Raw genomic sequence first — 20,468 nt, 5'->3', positions numbered from 1 at the left:
GGAGAAGAGAGGGATAGCCGGGTGAGAGGCCCAAAAGAGAGGGAGTGGAAGGAGAGAAGCAGAAGAGGGAGAACCGGGTGAGGGGCGTAATAATGGATTTAACGCAGAGAAGAGATTAGAGAATACACATAGAAACACATATGTATGCACGCACACACACACAAGCACACGCACACACACTCACATTTCATTATTCCTGTCTTACCATTAAATTCTGCTGGTCCAACACCGACAATTATAATTGACATGGGCAAAGTAGCTGCCTTTGGATGTGGAGGGGGGAAGAGAGAGAGAGAGATAATAGAGAGGAGACAGCGAGAGAGATGTTTTAAAAAAAAGAGAGCCTGAGGAAACAAGTTTCTTTTCGACGCCAGTGTCAATAACCATCGTTATCTACAAACGCCACAGGCTGTCAGAGAAATACTCCCAATTAATATACTCACAATTCATTTACACTAAATACTGTAAAAGCCTGTCTACTTCTCATATAATGGTACAGTAGAGATCGACTCATAAGACGGACAAAGTTTTTCAACTTCTGCCGAGCCTTTATAGGACTAATTATTTGTGAAAAAGTAGAAAAAGTAGACAGCTTATAAATGAAGCATATTTCCATCCTCTCCCTCAGCGGATGCCTATTGCATTGTGGGTCGAGTGGGTTGCCATTCGCCAAAGGCTGAATGAGAATGATAGATGTTATCACTGTGTTTCATAACTTTTTTTTGCCATTTAGGTGGACATTAAATTGGCAGAGATATGAGGAACATCTATTTTTGGGGTTGCTTGGTACTCGATGTTCTCATATCTTACTCCACAATCACATTACAATGATGTAGGGAAACTTGTGTAACACAGAGTAGCGATTCTGTTTCTATGTAACACCATTTTGGAATCAGGGCATTCCAAAACAGCATTTATCAACGTAGACAGAAAAACACACCAAATCAGGTGTGTCAAACTCATTCCACCGAGTGCCTAATGTCTGCAGGTTTTTGGTTATTCCTTTCAATTAACCTGTTGGGGATAGGGGGCAGTATTTGCACGGCCGGATAAAAAAACGTACCCGATTTAATCTGGTTACTACTCCTGCCCAGTAACTAGAAAATGCATATAATTGATTGATTTGGATAGAAAACACCCTAAAGTTTCTAAAACTGTTTGAATGGTGTCTGTGAGTATAACAGAACTCATTTGGCAGGCCAAAACCTGAGAAGATTCCAAACAGGAAGTGCTCTCTCTGACCATTTCATGGCCTTCTTGATCATCTCTAACCAAAACAGGGGATCTCTGGCATGACGTGACATTTTCTAACGCTCCCATAGGCTCTCAGAAGGCGCCAGAACGATGTATGTTGGCTTTGCAGGCCCTGGCTGAAAAACATTAGCGCATTTTGATAGTGGTCGATCAGAGTACAATGAGACTGAGGCGCGTGCATGAGGCGACCCCATGTTTTTATTTTCTCTGTCTTTGAACTAAAACAACGACTCCCGGTCGGAATATTATTGCTTTTTTACGAGAAAAATAGCATAAAAATTGATTTTAAACAGCGGTTGACATGCTTCGAAGTACGGTAATGGAATATTTTGACATTTTTTGTCACGAAACGCGTCGGACGCGTCACCCTTCTTTACCCATCAGATAGTGTCTTGAACGCACGAACAAAACACCGCTATTTGGATATAACTATGGATTATTTGGAACCAAACCAACATTTGTTACTGAAGTAGAAGTCCTGGGAGTGCATTCTGACGAAGACAGCAAAGGTAATCAAACTTTTCTAATAGTAAATCGGAGTTTGGTGAGTACCACACTTGGTGGGTGTCAAAATAGCTAGCCTGTGATGGCCGGGCTATCTACTCAGAATATTGCAAAATGTGCTTTCACCGAAAAGCTATTTTAAAATCGGACATAGCGAGTGCATAAAGGAGTTCTGTATCTATAATTCTTAAAATAATTGTTATGTTTTTTGTGAACGTTTATCGTGAGTAATTTAGTAAATTCACCGGAAGTGTTCGGTGGGAATGCTAGTCACATGCTAGTCACATGCTAATGTAAAAAGCTGGTTTTTGATATAAATATGAACTTGATTGAACAAAACATGCATGTATTGTATAACATAATGTCCTAGGATTGTCATCTGATGAAGATCATCAAAGGTTAGTGCTGCATTTAGCTGTGGTTTGGGTTTATGTGACATTATATGCTAGCTTGAAAAATGGGTGTCTGATTATTTCTGGCTGGGTACTCTGCTGACATAATCTAATGTTTTGCTTTCGTTGTAAAGCCTTTTTGAAATCGGACAGTGTGGTTAGATTAACGAGAGTCTTGTCTTTAAAATGGTGTAAAATAGTCATATGTTTGAGAAATTGAAGTAATAGCATTTCTAAGGTTGAATATGGTTGAATATCGCGCCACGGGATTACACTGGCTGTTGAGTAGGTGGGACGCTTGCCCATAGAGGTTAATCTCTAGACTACCAGGTGAGGAGAGTTCCTTACTAATTAGTGACCTTAATTCATCAATCAAGTACACGGGAGGAGCGAAAACCCACAGCCACCTGGCCCTTCGTGTAATGAGTTTGACACCTGTCCCATAAACAATAACAATATCAACGTTGGGTCCAACCAACTATATCTAGGACAGTCCCAAGATACACATTCACAATGGACATGTTTCAAACACATTTGAAGTCCTAGGACTCCTTTCCTCTTTTTACAGGTCTGGTGGCATACTGTAAATGTTGGGAAATAATACATTTTGACATGTACGTACGTTTACGATGGACTCCTTGGTCTGGGCCATGTCGGTGATGACGCCGTCCGAGATGATAAGGAGGATGAAGTACTGGGAGCCGTCTTTGACTGATTGTGCATACCTGGAGGAGTGGGGGAGAGAAAGAGAGAGGTTGGTGGAAGGAGAAGAGAGAGGAGAACAGGATGAGATGCACTGGGTAATCAATAAATCAACCAATGAAATGTATTTATGAAAATGATTTTGCGTTAGCTTATGACCACTTTTTCATTAAGCTAATCTGCTCTCAGGCCTGGAACTCTAGTCATTTGTATGGCTGATGTTGAGGCCCATATCTTGACTATAACCCTGGGGGGGGGGGGGGGGGGGTGTTCCCCCATGGTTTAATAACGTTACCATTGACTTAGTCTTGGGCTTTTGGGCCAATGCACGCTCTCTGAGGGACAAATGAATTAATACAGCCACAAGTATTGGGAGAATTACGGTCTCGTTTGACACTGGAGCCGCTTATTTGTGTGAAAATGATTTCCCTCCGTGTGTTTTGGTCACACTGAAGATAAATGAGCTATGAACGGCGAAGCTATTCTTAGGCCACGTGGGCGGACGGATCACACCGAGAAATAGATGGGATTTGAGGGGCGAAGAGGGATGGAGGAGAAAGCTTGTTACAGTCAATCTTGTGTGTGTGTGTGTGTGTATAGATGACTGGGCAAGATTTCCCAATAGTGAATACCAAGTAGAGCATTTACAGCACATGCACTCTACGGAGTGACACCAAGTCCAGTTTTCTGTTTGGATAAAATGACCATTAATCAACCATGTGGACAAGGCGACGCTCTCTTCGTCTCCAATAGTGTCTGTCTACTGGTCGATAGTATAAAGTCCTACTGGTTTTCAAAACTAACAACTATTCTCTCTGTATGAAACGTTGAATGAATAGTTTTGAACAATAACATTTAATAATTATGGATGAAGAGGAGGAGACCGCTGACTGCTTGCTTCCGTTTGCAGTTTATTTTATTGCTGCAATAAGTAAGGAATTGCGCTGGAAGCAGAAAGCGACCACGTATCATCCTAATCTTGTTTGAAGTGTTATTTCTTCATAAAAAGGCACTGGTGTGATTTTGCTGTAATCTAATCTGAGCTCGGATTTCTCATCTATTTGTGTGATTGGTGGTAAATTGTGACATTTGGGCTACTGTGTTTATGAGTGGTTCCGTGAGTGGGTGGGGAAAGTATTTTCTTTTCTGATCACCGTCCGGCAGGCAGATCTACAGGTAACTGCCAAAATAAAGGAAACACCAACATAAAGTGTCTTAATAGGGCGTTGGGCCACCACGAACGGCCAGAACAGCTTAAATGCGCTTGGCATAGATTATACAAGGATCTGGAACTCTATTGGAGGGATGTGACACCATTCTTCCATGAGAAATTCTACATTTTCATGTTTTGTTGATGGAAAACGCTGTTTCAGGCGCCGCTCCAAAATCTCCCGTAAGTGTTCGATTGGGTTGAGATATGGTGACTGACACACACACACACACACACACACACACACACACACACACACACACACACACACACACACACACACACACCCTTTAAACCCCCTATGTTCATTGGAGAACCCTTTTCAAAGACACTGAAATCTCTTTTTCCAGCCATGGTAGACAAAATAATGTGTGGAAGCACCTGCTTTCAATATACTTTATATCCCTCATTTACGCATGTTTCCTTTATTTTGGCAGTTACGTGTATGTTGTTCATCGATCACCTGCATGGACGGTGGTCAGATACACACAAAGCACCAATGATTTTCTCCAACTGCGATGGCCAGAAGTGATCGTAAGGTGTGTGTGTGTGTTCATGCCACTACAGTAAGTATTGATTCCAATGGGAAGGCTGAGCTATGAGAACATTTCTTTCATCTGGACTTTTCCCAGGGGGTCACAGGTCACTGTGGAACTACAGAAGAACACAAAAAAATGCTACTTAATGAGGCTCTATTGACCATCCCAGGTTATTGTACCACAGTGAATGGCCACTGTAGGAGTTGAATAGTTGAATGGAATGGCACTATGTGTGCTCATCCAAATCATCTTGGCTCCTGGACTCTGTCCACACATTTCAAGGCTGCGTTGAGACAATGATTTATCTATGACTCGAGACCAGCTTAGTTAGTCCCTACCATTGTTTTGCTGAGTTGTCATAATGCTGCAGCAAATGTACATTATCCCAGGAGTATTGGCAGACATAATGTAAGTAACTTAATTTATGTCCCCCTAAATGCCTCTGTTGATCCTGAAGCTATTGTATGCAGCAATCATGTGCCTATAAACGAGAGTTATACTGTTAGCACTGAGCTGGTGCGCACTAGTAAGAAGTCCACTGGTGCAGCTCATCCAGCACTATCAGCTCAAATATAAATAACATGAGCTAGTCTACTTCTGATAAGCTTCCCAGTAAAGCAAGTGCTAAAAACATTAACATATGTAGCCTAAGAAACAAGTCAATCAATAACTTTCTAGTAACAGATTACATTCATATTCTGACTATCTCTGAAACTCACTTCGATAATACATTTGATGATACAGTGGGTAGCAATACATGGTTATAACATCTACAGAAAAGACAGAAATGTCAATGGGGGCGGTGTTGTGGTCTATATCCAGAACTTCATTCCTGTAAAGTTTAGAGAAGATATCATGTTAAATACTGCTGAAGTAAGTAATATGGCTACAGGCTCATTTGCCTTACCTAAAGCCCATTCTTGTGGGAAGCTGCTATAGACTACCAAGTGCCAACAGTCAGTATCTGGATAATACAGCACATTCGGGAAGTATTCAGACCCCTTGACTTTATAGCCTTATTCTAAAAGGGATTAAATTGTTTTCCCCCCTCATTCATCTATACACAATACCCAATAATGACAAAGCAAAAATAGTTTTTTTTAAATATTAGTAAATGTATCTAAAAAAAACCCCGGAAATATCACATTTACGTTGAACATTTTACTCGTCTATATTCAGAACATACAGTACCAGTCAAAAGTTCGGACACACCTACTCATTTCTTTATTTTTACTATTTTCTACATTGCAGAATAATAGTGAAGACATCAAAACTATGAAATAACACATATGGAATCATGTAGTAACCAAAGAAAGTGTTAAATCAAAATATATTTTATATTTGAGATTTTTCAATGTAGCCACCCTTTGCCTTGACATCTTTCCACTCTCTTGGCATTCTCTCAACCAGCTTCATGAGGTAGTCACATAGAATGCATTTCAATTAACAGAATTTCTTTCCTTCTTAATGCGTTTGAACCAATCAGTTGTGTTGTGATAAGGTGGTGGTATACAGAAGATAGCCCTATTTAAATAAAGACCAAGTCATGTCAGTGGAACAGCTCAAATAAGCAAAGAGAAATGACAGTCCATCATTACTTTAACACATGACGGTCAGTCAAAATGGAAAATATCAAGAACTTTGAAAGTTTCTTCAAGTGCAGTAGCAAATACCATCAAGCGCTATGATGAGGACCGCCACAGGAAAGGATAACCCAGAGTTACCTCTGCTGCAGAGAAGTTCATTAGAGTTACCAGCCTCAGAAATTGCAGTCAAAAGAAATGCTTCAGAGTTCACGTAACAGACACATCTCAACATCAACTGCTCAGAAGAGACTGTGTGAATCAGGCCTCAAATTGCAGCTCTGACATTGCTCGTCCAAATATTTATATTTTTTTAATTCCATTCCTTTAGATTGTGTGTATTGTTAGATATTACGTGTTAGATATTACTGCACTGTTTGGGGCTAGAAACACAAGTATTTCACTACACCCGCAAAAGAAATCTGCTAAACACGTGCATGTGAGAAAGATTTGATTTGACTTGGTTGGGCCAAAAAACACAAGCAATAGACATTAGACTGGAGGAAATCTGTCCTTTAGTCTGATGAGTCCAAATCTGCGATCTTTGGTTCCAACTGCCGTGTCTTTATGAGAGTAGGTGAACGGATGATCTCCGCATGTGTGGTTCCCACCGTGAAGCTTGGAGGACGAGGTGTGATGGTGTGGGGATGCTTTGCTGGTGACACTATCAGCAATTTATTTAGAATTCAAGGCACACTTAACCTGCATGGCTCCCACAGCATTCTGCAGCGATACGCCATCCCATGTGGTTTGCGCTTAGTGGGACTATTATTTGTTTTTCAACAGGATAATGACCCAACACATCTCCAGGCTGTGTAAGGGCTATTTGACCAAGAAAGAGAGTGATGGAGTGCTGCATCCGATGACCTGGCCTCCACAATCACCAGACCTCAACCCAATTGAGATGGTTTGGGATGAGTTGGACCACAGAGTGAAGGAAAAGCAGGCAACAAGTGCTCAGCATATGTGGGAACTCCTTCAATACTGTTGGAAAAGCATTCCATGTGAAGCTGGTTGAGAGAATGCCAAGAATGTGCAAAGCTGTAATCAAGGCAAAGGGTGGCTACTTTGAAGAATCTCAAATATAAAATATATTTCGATTTCTTTAAACACTTTTTTGGGATACTACGATACCGTATGTGTTATTTCATATGTAGAAATGTAGAAAATGTAGAAAATAGTAGAAATAAAGAAAAACCCTTGAATGAGTAGGTGTGTTCATACTTTTGACTGGTATTGTAAGCATTCAGACCCTTTGCTCCGTACTTTGTTGAAGCCCCTTTAGCTGCGATTACAGACTCAAGTCTTCTTGGGTATGACGCTACAAGCTTGGCACACCTGTATTTGGGGAGTTTCTCCCATTAATCTCTGCAGATCCTCTCAAGCTCTGTCAGGGAGCTCTGTCAGGGTGGATAGGGAGTGTCGCTGCACAGCTATTTTCATGTCTCTCCAGAGATGTTCGATTGGGTTCAAGTCCGGGCTCTGGCTGGGCCACTCAAGGACATTCTGAGACTTGTCCTGAAGCCACTCCTGCATTGTCTTGGCTGTGATCTTAGGGTTGTTGTCCTGTTGGAAGGTGAACATTCACCCCAGTCTGAGGTCCTGAGCGATCTGGGGCAGGTTTTCATCAAGGATCTCTCTGTACTTTGCTCCGTTCATCTTTCCCTCGATTCTGACTAGTCTCCCAGTCCCTGCTGCTGAAAGACATCCCCACAGCATGATGCTGCCACCACCATACTTCACAGTAGGGATGGTGCCAGGTTTCCTCCAGACGTGACGCTTGGCATTCAAGCCTAAGAGTTCAATCTTGGTTTCATCAGACCAGAGAATCCTGTTTCTCTTGGTCTGAGAGTCTTTTAGGTGCTCCAAGCAGGCTGTCATGTACCTTTTACTGAGGAGTGGCTTCCATCTGGCCTCTCTACCATAAAGGCCTGATTGGTGGAGTGCTGCAGAGATGGCTGTCTTTCTGGAAGGTTCTCCCTTCTCCACAGAGGAACTCTGGAGCTCTGTCAGAGTGACCATTGGGTTCTAGGTCACCTCTCTTTAGGAAGTCTTGGTAATTCCAAACTTACTCCATTTAAGAATGATGGAAGCCACTGTGTGCTGCAGAATTTTTTCGGTACCCTTCCCCAGATCTTTGCTTCGACACAATCCTGTCTCGGAGCTCTACGGACAATTCCTTCGATCTCTTGGCTTGGTTTTTGCTCTGACATGCACTCTCAATTGTCGGACCTTATATAGCCAGGTGTGTGCCTTTCCAAGCCATGTCCAATCAATTTAAATTTACCACAGGTGGACTCCAAGTTGTAGAAACTTCTCAAGGATGATCAATGGAAACAAGATGCACCTGAGCTCAATTTCGAGTCTCATAGCAAAGGGTTTGAATACTTATGTAAATAAGGTACTTGTTATTTATTTGTAATAAATAAAACATATCAACATTTGGCATGGGTCCTCAGATCCTCAAAGTTAGGTAGGTGCCTCTTTGTGGCACCTACCTACACGACTGAACAGTAGTCCAGGTGTGACCAAACTCGGGCCTGATCAACAGTAGCTAAGATGGGGAGAAGTATGTCCATAATAAAACACTATCAACAAGGCAGGTCCTACAGGCCCTAGTTTGGTCACACCTGGACTACTGTTCAGTCGTGTAGGTAGGTGCCACAAAGAGGGACTTAGGAAAATTACAATTGGTCGGAACAGGGCAGCACGGCTGGCCCTTAAATGTACATGGAGAGCTAACATTAATAACATGCATGTTAATCTCCCATGGCTCAAAGTAGAGGAGAGATGGACTTCATCACTACTTGTTTTTGTAAGAAGTGTTGACAAGCTGAATGCACTGAGCCAACTGTTTAAACTGCTAACACAAAGCTCGGACACCCATACATACCCCACAAGACATGCCACCAGAGGTCTCTTCACAATCCCCAAGTCCAGAACAGACCATGGGAGGCTCACAGTACTACATAGAGCCATGACTACATGGAACTCTATTCCACATCAGGTAACTGATGCAAGCAGTAGAATCAGATTTTAAAAAACAGATAAAAATACACCTTAAGGAACTGTGAAGACACAAACACACAAACACACACACACACAGGTACAGACACACACGCTAGCACACGCACTCTACACACACATACATTGTAATATTGTTGTATGTTGGTATTATACATGTAATGTGGTGCGTACTGGTGGCAGAGAAGTCAGGCGCAGGAGAGCGAAAACTGATTTACAACGGTGTCGTTTAACAAACATAAACCACCGTCAACAGAACAATACATGAAATGGGTCAAACAAAACCCGGTGATAACCAGCATACCGTGCACAAGCACTACAAGAAACAATTACGGACAAGGACATGGGGGGGAACAGAGGGTTAAATACATAAAATGTAACTGATGGAATTGGAACCAGGTGTGATGGAAGACAAGACAAAACCAATGGAAAATTAAAAGTGGATTGGCAATGGCTAGAAGGTCGGTGACGTCGACCGCCGAACGCAGCCCGAACAAGGAGAGGGACCGACTTCGGCGGAAGTCGTGACAATACATTTTGTATTGTAGATATGTAGTGGTGTAATAATGTTATATGATGTACTGTTTTATCTTTTGTTTTATGTGTGACGTAAGTGCCTTAATGTGTTTTGCCCCCAGAAAGAGTAGCTGCTGCCTTGGCAGGAGCTAATGGGGATCCCTAATAAATACAAATACATGGTGGGTGGTTCTGAGTGTATTGGTGTGTGTGTCTGTGTGTTGTCTGTGTGTGTGTGTGTTGTCTGTGTGCGTGCATGCGTATGTATGTGTGCAAGTGTTTGTGTGTCCGTTGTCTGCGATCATGCGTATGTGCGTATGCATGTGGGTGCATGAGCGTGCGTGCGTGCGACCTACCTGGCCACGTGGTTAATGACAGGGGAGAAATGCGTGGGTCCATAGAGGCGAACAGACTTGAGGCTTTGGTAGTAAGCCTCCATCACCCCCTCTATCCCACTGCAGTACGGATTCTGGGGGTTCCCATTCTGCACAGACACACAAAGAACAAACAATGTAGGAATCAATGAATTGATTATCAATGAATTACATTTATTTAAAAGCACATTGCATAACAGCAGTTGTCTCTGTGTTCTTACAGAAACCTGACCTATACCCCAAACAGCAGAATATACAATATCAGTAAACATAAACCACTTTTTAACTCTGTAGTGTCAAGTAACAACTTTGGGAGAACACCATATAATCTTGGATTTCACCTTGCAATTATGGTGAGATGAACATGCATTTTCTTTCGTGCAAATTGTTTTGTACTGTGTGCAATGTGCATACTGTAAACTATGTCGTGTACTGTATAATAGAGTTTCTCAGTAAAGTGAAGTTGGAGAAAGCCATCTTGACCCTAGCTGCTTGGCTTGGCCTCCCGCGAGCATGGAGAAGACAGCCACGCTTTGCTTTGCAAATGGAACTTGGGTTAATTTTGCCTCTCTTCTTCCTCTTCTACTTTATCCCACCTTCTCTGTCCTATACTCCCCATCTCTTCTTCCTTGTCCCTCTAGTGTCCTCTCTCTCTCTCTCTCCCTCCATGTATCACCTTGCTAAAAGGCTGACTCGGTAAATCCTTAATGCTTAGATTAACTCTCCTTGAGTATTACCCAACTGAGCAGCTGGAATGGCTGCCGGCGCCCGGGGCTGCATGGGCATCACATCTGGATAGGAATTTATACGGTAGAGGACTGTGTATGCGTTCCAAATGGCACCCCATTCCATATATAGTGAACTACTTATGAACAAAGCCTAATACTTTAAATCAGAGGATGGGCTCGTTGTAAGGTTTGGAGTGGAATGGGCACCATGTCTTTAATACCTTTCCATTCCAGCCATAAGAATGTCCTCTGAATTCTCCCTCCAGCGGTCCAGAACCAGGATGGTTCTGGACATTTTGGTCATTTAGCAGACGCTCTTATCCAGAGCGACTTACAGGAACAATTAGCGTTTCACCTAGTAGGCTCGGGGATTCAAACCAGAAACTTTTCAGTTAAGGACTCTTAACCGCTAGGCTACCAGCTGCCCTAGATGGACAGGGGTGTCTCCAGTTTCCTTACCAGAGCGAACTCGTGCGAGACCCGTCCGTCTGGGGGCAGTTTGGCTCCGAAGCCCAGTGCAGGGAACATCTTGTCACTGTCGTAGTCCTGGATAATCTCCCCTACAGCTCTCAGAGCCATGGCATAGGCATTCAGCTGGTACGGACTCATGTAGTGTAGAGAGGTGGGCTGGGAGGGGTTGCCTGAAATCCAACAAAATACAATACAACTGAGCTCAGAGCTGCTACACCTATCTCCTCAGGGTCTACATCGGAAGACAGGTGGTCAGCATAGAGACTTTTTATATTCAAAGCCAAGACAAGTTTGCATGATATGAAGCAGTTTTGTAACAGAGACTTGTACGGTATTGTAGCTAGAAGGTTGTCAATTCAAAGTTGATGTCAAGAAGACCTTGCTGCCACACATGCCGAGGGTTCTCAAGGGCTGCCAAGAGCTAAGCTACTCACCATTTGATGCTGTGAAATCAATTGCCACTGTGAAACTAATCTGAGTCCTACAACACAAAAAAAATATATTAAACATCACCCATGCAAGAGTTGATTATACCATGATTCAAAGTGATCTCACTAATTCAATTCATTGACAAGGGGGTCATAACTAATTATTAACTGCTGTTTCCTGCAACATGAATATAGGCCTATGGGCTGAATAGTAATCCACTCGGCTATGAGTTTGTTCCTCCTTTCCATTACCACACTAGTGATGTAAGTGAGCCAAGCGCTAAATAAAAAGGTTACGATAGAAATTGTTTTAGTCAAATTAACATATTCCTATTGCTGTACTACATAACGTTGCTTGGAATGCAAAACGAGCAAGCCAAGTTGGATGGGTGAACAACCCAATCAGAAAGCACAATATACAATAGAAAGCTAGTACTAAATGATTCACTTGTAAATGTAATGCTCATCTAGGGATTACAGACATAAGATAAAGAGTGATGGCGTACCCAATGTGTCCCTACTCAAATAAAACTTGAATTCAAAAATACAACTTGAGAACGTACCCTCCTTTAATGTAATCCAGGAAGGTAAGCTCCATGTCCACCAGGCAGGACAGAAGGGTTACCTGGCAACATGTTCGGAGGTTAAAAGGATACTTTTGGAAGTTTTAGCTTATTTTCTACTTTATATGAAGATGAAAACTTTATAAACGTGAACTATCCCTTTAAAACACAAATCAAATCAAATTTTATTGGTCACGTACACAGATCTTCAGGTGTTATAGCAGGTGCTGCGAAATGCTGCAGTAGAATGTCTCCCAAATACAATACAAATACACAAAATCAAAAAAATCTAAACATGAAATCAAGAGATAAAAATCGTAGATATATTAGAGTGAGCATGTGTCAGAATCCAGAATATAAATGTGGTGTGTATTGACAGTATATCATTTGGAAAAGAAAATAGTATGTACAGTAGTGTCACGAGCGGAATGAACAGTTTAAGGAGTGAGTCAAGCGCAGGAGACGGAGGTCCGTGAGAACAAACTTAATTTAATAAGTCCACGGGCAAGATTCATATACAGCTGGGAGCATAACAGTCAGAAAGAATGAATAAAAGAAGCTCCGCGCAAAAGGCAGACGGGGCACAGCCCGACAACCCTAATGCCTAGACAATCAACGTAACACCACACGTAACAACGAACAATCCCGCACAAATCCTAGCTAAACACAGACAGACTAAATAACCGCCCCACTAATGACAAACACAAAACAGGTGCAAACAAAAACAGACATAACTAATAGACACTGAAACACAGATCGGTGGCAGCTAGTAGGCCGGCGACGACGACCGCCGAGCGCCGCTGGACCGAGGAGAGGCGCCCCCTTCTGTGAATGTTGTGACAGTACCCCTCCCCTGACGCGCGGGTCCCGCAGCGCGCCGACGCCGGCCTCGAGGACGACCCGGAGGGCGAGGCGCTGGGCGATCCGGGCGGAGGTTGTGGAAATTCCACAACATGGCTGGATCCAGAATGTCCCTCGCCGGGACCCAGCACCTCTCCTCCGGACCGTACCCCTCCCAGTCCACGAGGTACTGTAGGCCCCCCACCCGACGTCAGGAGTCCAAGATGGCCCGGACTGTGTACGCCGGGGCCCCTCCGATGTCCAGGGGGGGCGGGGGGACCTCCCGCACCTCAGCGTCCTGCAGCGGACCAGCTACCACCGGCCTGAGGAGAGACACATGAAACGAGGGGTTAATACGGTAATATGTAGGAAGTTGTAACCTATAACACACCTCGTTTATTCTCCTCAGGACTTTGAATGGCCCCACAAATCGCGGACCCAGCTTCCGGCAGGGCAGGCGGAGGGGCAGGTTCCGGGTCGAGAGCCAGACTCTATCCCCCGGGTTAAACACGGGGGCTTCACTGCGGTGGCGGTCAGCGCTCTCTTTGTGTCGTTCTCCAGCCTTCTTTATACACTCCTGGACCGCATTCCAGGTTTCCCTGGAGCGCTGGACCCATTCCTCCACTGCAGGAGCCTCTGTCTGGCTCTGTTGCCATGGCACCAGGACCGGCTGATACCCCAACACGACCTGGAAGGGTGACAGGTTAGTAGAGGAGTGGCGCTGAGAATTCTGGGCCATCTCGGCCCAGGGTACGAACCGCGCCCACTCCCCTGGCCGGTCCTGGCAATATGACCGCAGAAACCTGCCTACATCCTGGTTAATGCGCTCTACCTGCCCATTACTCTCCGGGTGGAAACCCGAGGTCAGGCTGACCGAGACCCCAGACTCTCCATAAACGACCTCCACACCCTGGACGTGAACTGGGGACCCCAATCAGATACGATATCCTCGGGCACCCCGTAGTGCCGGAAGACGTGGGTGAATAGGGCCTCCGCGGTCTGTAAGGCCGTAGGAAGACCGGGCAACGGAAGCAGACGGCAGGACTTTGAGAACCGATCCACAACAACCAGGATCGTAGTATTTCCCTGAGATGGCGGGAGATCCGTAAGGAAATCCACCGAGAGGTGAGACCAAGGTCGTTGTGGAACGGGGAGGGGCTGTAATTTCCCTCGAGGCAGGTGCCTAGGAGCCTTGCACTGGGCGCACACCGAACAGGAAGAGACATAGTGTGTTACATCCTCTACCAAGGTGGGCCACCAGTACTTCCCCCTCAGGCTTCGCACTGTCCGTTCCACCCCAGGGTGACCCGAGGAGGGTAAAGTGTGGGCCCATCGGATCAAGCGATCGCGGACACCCAGCGGGACGAACTTCCGACCCGCGGGACATTGAGGTGGAGTGGGTTCGAACCGACCCGCCCGCTCGATGTCCGCATCCACCTCCCACACCACCGGTGCCACCAGACAGGAAGCCGGGAGTATGGGAGTGGGATCGATGGTCCGCTCCTCGGTGTCGTAGAGACGTGACAGTGCGTCGGCCTTCCGGTTCCGAGAACCCGGAATGTACGAAAGGGTGAACTGAAACCTCATAAAGAACATGGCCCACCTGGCTTGACGAGGATTAAGTCTCATCGCTGCCCAGATGTACTCCAGGTTACGGTGGTCGGTCCAGATGAGAAAAGGATGACGTGCCCCCTCAAGCCAATGTCTCCACACTGTCAAAGCCTTGACCACGGCTAACAACTCCCTGTCCCCCACATCATAGTTGCGCTCCGCCGGGCTCAGCTTCTTAGAAAATAATGCGCAGGGGCGGAGCTTCGGAGGAGCGCCCGAACGCTGCGAAAGCACAGCTCCCACCCCAGCCTCGGACGCATCCACCTCCACTATGAATGGCAAAGAGGGATCCGGATGCGCCAGCACCGGAGCGTTGGTAAACAGAACCTTCAGACGACGGAAGGCTCTGTCCGCCTCTGCCAACCACCGCAATTGCACCGGACCCCCCTTCATCAGTGAGGTAATGGGAGCTGCCACCTGGCCAAAACCCCGGATAAACCTCCGGTAATAATTGGCAAACCCCAAGAACCGCTGCACCTCCTTCACAGTGGTAGGGGTCGGCCAATTACGCACAGCCGTAACGCGGTCATCTTCCATCTCCACCCCTGTGGTGGAAATGCGATATCCCAGAAAAGAAACGGCTTGTTGGAAGAACTCACATTTCTCAGCCTTGACGTATAGGTCATGCTCCAGCAGCCGCCCAAGCACTTTACGCACCAGAGCCACATGCGCGGCGCGAGTAGATCAGGATGTCATCGATGTACACCACCACCCCCTGCCCGAGCATGTCCCTGAGAACCTCGTCCACAAAGAATTGGAAGACGGCGGGAGCATTCTTTAACCCATACGGCATGACGAGGTACTCATAATGGCCAGATGTGGTACTAAATGCGGTCTTCCACTCGTCTCCATCTCGGATACGCACCAGGTTATACGCGCTCCTGAGATCTAGTTTGGTGAAAAAGCACGCCCCGTGAAATGACTCCACGGCCGTAGCAATGAGAGGTAGTGGGTAACTGAACCCCACTGTGATAGAATTTAGACCTCTATAGTCAATGCACGGGCGCAGGCCTCCCCCTTCTTCTTCACAAAAAAGAAACTCGAGGAGACGGGTGATTTAGATGGCCGAATGTATCCCTGTCTCAAGGATTCAGTGACGTATGTCTCCATAGCCACTGTCTCCTCCTGCGACAGAGGATACACGTGACTTTTAGGAAGGGCCGCGCCAGCCTGGAGGTTTATCACACAATCCCCCTGTCGATGGGGTGGTAATTGAGTCACCTTCGTTTTACTGAAGGCGATAGCCAAATCGGCATATTCAGAGGGAATGTGTACAGTGGAGACTTGGTCTGGACTCTCCACCGTGGTTGCACCGATGGAAACTCCTATACACCTACCTGAGCACTCCCTCGACCACCCCTTAAGAGCCCTCTGCCCCCACGAAATCTGAGGATTGTGAGAGGCTAGCCAGGGAAGTCCCAGCACCACTGGAAATCCTGGCGAATCAATAAGGAACAGGCTGATACGTTCCTCATGACCCCCCTGCGTTACCATGACCAGTGGCACTGTTACCTCCCTCACTTGGCCAGACCCTAGTGGTCGACTATCTAAAGCGTGCACGGGGAAGGGTTGGTCCAGTTTAACCAGGGGGATCCCTAACTTATCAGCAACACTTCGGTCCATGAAACTCCCAGCTGCGCCTGAATCGACTAGTGCCTTATACTGGGAGTGAGGGGAAAACTCTGGGAAGAAAACAGAGACATACATGTGATCGACAGGGGGCTCTGAGTGAGGTTGGTGCTGACTCACCTGGGGGTTCGATGGAGTGCTCCGCCTGCCATCTGAATTCCCGGGAGAACCTCTCCAGCACCGGTCCGCAGTGTGTACTCTACGGCCACAGTGGGTGCAGGAGAGGCCCCCCCCTCCAGTCCTCCTAGCAGCAGTCCCTCCAAGCTCCATGGGCGTTGGAACAGGAGGGATGGGAGGTGGAATGAATAGGCCCCGATCGGAACGTCCCCGGGCAGCTAGCAGGTTGTCCAGCCTGATGGATAAATCAATTAACTGGTCCAGCGTGGTGGTATGGTCCCGGCAAGCCAGCTCCCGGCGGACGTCCTCACGTAGACTACACCTGTAGTGGTCAATCAGGGCCCGATCATTCCACCCCGATCCGGCGGCCAGAGTCCGGAACTCCAGAGCAAAGTCCTGAGCGCTCCTCGTCTCCTGCCTCAGATGAAATAATCGCTCGCCCGCCGCCTTGCCCTCCGGGGGATGATCGAATACCGCCCAGAAGCGCGAGCGAACTCTGGGTAGTTGTCTTTCGCAGAGTCTGTGCCCTCCCAGATGGCGTTGGCCCATTCCAGGGCTCTACCCGTGAGGCACGAGACGAGGACGCTCACCCTCTCTTCATCGGAGGGAGAGAGCCGGACGGTCGCCAGGTACAGGTCCAACTGGAGCAAAAACCCCTTGCACACAGCGGCCGTCCCGTCGAACTCCCTGGGAGCCATTATCCGTATCCCGCTTGTACTGGGTTCGGTTGGATTCGGTAGGGGCGCAGGGTGATGAATTGGTCCTGGTGGGGGTGATGGAGCGACTCGCTCCCAGCTCTCCAATCGGGTCAGCACCTGGTCCATGGCCGTGCCCAGTCGCTGGAGGAGGCTGGCATGTTGGGAGACTTGTTCCTCCATTGACAATGTTCCTGTCCCTGCTGACTCCATATTTGGTGCGGGATTCTGTCATGAGCGGAATGAACAGTTTAAGGAGTGAGTCAAGCGCAGGAGACGGAGGTCCGTGAGAACAAACTTAATTTAATAAGTCCACGGGCAAGATTCATATACAGCTGGGAGCATAACAGTCAGAAAGAATGAATAAAAGAAGCTCCGCGCAAAAGGCAGACGGGGCACAGCCCGACAACCCTAATGCCTAGACAATCAACGTAACACCACACGTAACAACGAACAATCCCGCACAAATCCTAGCTAAACACAGACAGACTAAATAACCGCCCCACTAATGACAAACACAAAACAGGTGCAAACAAAAACAGACATAACTAATAGACACTGAAACACAGATCGGTGGCAGCTAGTAGGCCGGCGACGACGACTGCCGCTCGACCGAGGAGAGGCGCCCCCTTCTGTGGATGTTGTGACAAGTAGTATGTATATTAGGATGAGCCATGTCAAGAATACAGTATATATTGTACATACACAGTGAGTAAACAACAGTATATAAACAGAATATGAGGTGACCAGCATTCATATAGACATTGGGTGTTAGTCTCAACGTGCAGGGCTGAGTACTGGGCAGGTAGCCGGCAATTGATGGCTGTTCAACAGTCTGATGGCCTGGTGATAGAAGCTGTTTTTCAGTCTCTCGGTCCCGGCTCGGATGCACCTGTACCGTCTCTGTCTGCTAGATGGTAGCAGGGTGGACAGACCGTGGCCTCGGTGGCTGAGATCCTTAAGATCTTCTTGGCCTTTCTCTGACAGCAAGTGCTGTAAATGTCCTGGAGGGCAGGCAGCATGCCCCCCATGGTGCGTTTGGCTGACCGCACTACCCTCTGGAGAGCCGTGCGGTTGAGGGCGGTGCAGTTGCCGTACCAGGCGGTGCTGCAGCCCGACAGAATGCTCTCAATGGTGCATCTGTAGAAGTTTGTGAGGGCCATGCCGCACATCAGGATTTCAGTGGAAATACAGTAGTATCATAATTATAACACCTTATTTAAATATGGCACGACAACAATAGAAGAGTTGGCTAAAACAAATAAAGTAGAGTACAAAGCTACTAATTAAACTGTGAATGCTTTGAGCTATGAACATGCAAAAAATAAGTGCAGAATTACATCCATAGTATGCATCGCAAGTGGAATCCTATTCCCTATATAGTGCACTACTTTGACGATAGCCCAGAGGGCAATAGGGAATATGGTGCCATTTGAGACACAGCCATACAATCCCACTAAGATACAGCTAGGGTTGAAAGATAGGTGGCCTTTTCAAGTCAAGAGTGTAAGAGGGTATCGACTCACTGTTCCTGAGTTGAGGTATTTCTTCTTCTTCTTGCCTTTCTTCTTTGGATTTACCACCTGCAGAGAACAGAACATGGTTTGGTTCACTTTGTTGTGTCTTATTGATCTTGAGTTGAACACAAAGCCAAGGCAACTGAAAACCTGACTTAAAATGTTTTTTCATCAATCAAATTGACTGCTTAGACCAGGGGTGTCAAACAAATTTTTCCCTGGTGTCCGCATTTGGTCTTCAATAAGGTCCAGAGGGTGCACTGAAAATTGTTATATTTCCTCACCATCAAGATTTGCACTAAAAAAAGTCCTCTATCCACCGTTTTTGGAATGTTCAATGCCTCCTGACTGTCTAGCTTTCATCTTGGGGATTTTTAGCGAGTTGGACAGTTTCTACACATTTCTACACAGTTTCGATTTGGTTGTAGTCATTTTAAAGTATATTGAGTTTGTATTTTACTAAAACCACCCGCATGCCTGATTGGACCCCCTCGCGGTCCAGATGTATGACGCCCCTCTCCTAGACTCTGCAATACCACCCTTGAAGGCTCAATGTTTGGGTAAACAGTTAAGATAAGGGTGTGCGCTTGTTTCACTATCCTTGTGGGGGTGTGCGTTAGCGTGTGTGAATGTGTGTGTATATACACCTGCTACAACATGTCTCACCTCGTAGCTGTGAAACTGTGACTGGCCTCTTGACATCTCTCTGTAGCTGGTATTGAATTCCCCAATGAAGTCATGGCTGGAATAGTAAACACAAACAGTGTCTCACACACCTGCTGGGATTTCTTTCCAGCTGGGATCGCCTTTCTAGGAACAGATCCGATGGTTTATACATGACTTTTCAAAATGCCTTTGTTGCAACATCGGTACATTGTTACAAACTCCATCACAGGGTGATTCCAAGCAGCAGGTTTGTTTGCAATCATCGAACAATAACCTACATTATGTAACGACATACATGAAATACATAAGCAATTTTTCTGAGTGCAGACTATTCATGTGGTTGCCCCTGGGGCAATTACTATAGCAGAAGTGCAGATAATAAGTGGAGTGTGCGCGTATGTTTCTGAGACAGTACCCACCCTCCATCTCGGTCCCAATCATACACCTCCACTTTTATGCTCCTGAAGGAGAGAGAGAGAGAGAGAGCGAGAGAAAGAGAGAGATAGAAACTCCATTTGAAAAACCAATTAGTGTGTCTGATTGAAAATCTCTGCTGTTTAAAAGAGAGGTGCTCATCTGTGACAGAGGATGGTCTGGCTCTAAGAGGGTGTGCTCTCAGAAAGGTGTCTGCTTTTGGTAGTCAATGTACTAAGGGAGTGAACATTAAGGGTTACATAGAGAAAATTGGACCTCTTTGAAATGAAAATGGGTGGCCTTCCCTTCAGCAAAATATATTTTACCTAAACCCTCCTTGAACGCTTGAAGAAAAAAAAAACTGACCTTCCCTATAATAATTCAAACAAAGTGGATAGCAGAGAACCTGTCTACCGATTACCCTCAATTCTTGGACAGACCAGAGACTTAGATTCAGTTTTAGAAACTGTTCTTCGTCTTGTAAGCTGGAATTTTTATAGCGCACAGGGCTGCGGGCCAGAAGGTTGAAGGTTTGCAGACCACCGTGGACCATGGTAGAAATACTTTTATCGTAAAAGCATTACATGAATCTATCATCGTAGTAGCAGGTCTGAGAGAAAAGAATTGCCTTTTATAAACATTTCATACAATTTTTCGTAATTTTACATATTAGTGGAATCTTTTTTTAATA

The 20,468-nt window shown here is 45.9% G+C and overlaps 1 protein-coding gene across 1 annotated transcript in view; it reads right to left on the bottom strand.

The window, feature by feature from the left end:
* The window catches only part of LOC115152343 (copine-8-like), a 57,233-nt gene that overhangs the window by 1,821 nt on the left and 34,944 nt on the right, over nucleotides 1-20,468 (bottom strand). Inside the window, exons 6-14 of the mRNA XM_029697112.1 lie at nucleotides 19,783-19,824; nucleotides 19,364-19,439; nucleotides 18,707-18,763; nucleotides 12,289-12,350; nucleotides 11,732-11,778; nucleotides 11,286-11,467; nucleotides 10,081-10,208; nucleotides 2,773-2,875; nucleotides 206-263 (exon numbers count right to left, since the gene is read on the bottom strand). Coding sequence (XP_029552972.1) covers nucleotides 206-263; nucleotides 2,773-2,875; nucleotides 10,081-10,208; nucleotides 11,286-11,467; nucleotides 11,732-11,778; nucleotides 12,289-12,350; nucleotides 18,707-18,763; nucleotides 19,364-19,439; nucleotides 19,783-19,824 — 755 coding nt within the window. The remainder of the gene's footprint in view (nucleotides 1-205; nucleotides 264-2,772; nucleotides 2,876-10,080; nucleotides 10,209-11,285; nucleotides 11,468-11,731; nucleotides 11,779-12,288; nucleotides 12,351-18,706; nucleotides 18,764-19,363; nucleotides 19,440-19,782; nucleotides 19,825-20,468) is intronic.

The sequence above is a fragment of the Salmo trutta genome, chromosome 17 (assembly GCF_901001165.1).
Source record: "Salmo trutta chromosome 17, fSalTru1.1, whole genome shotgun sequence".
NCBI classification, from domain to species: Eukaryota; Metazoa; Chordata; class Actinopteri; order Salmoniformes; family Salmonidae; genus Salmo; species Salmo trutta.
Note: the sequence above shows the minus strand (reverse complement) of the source record. Positions and strands in the feature narration are given on the sequence as shown.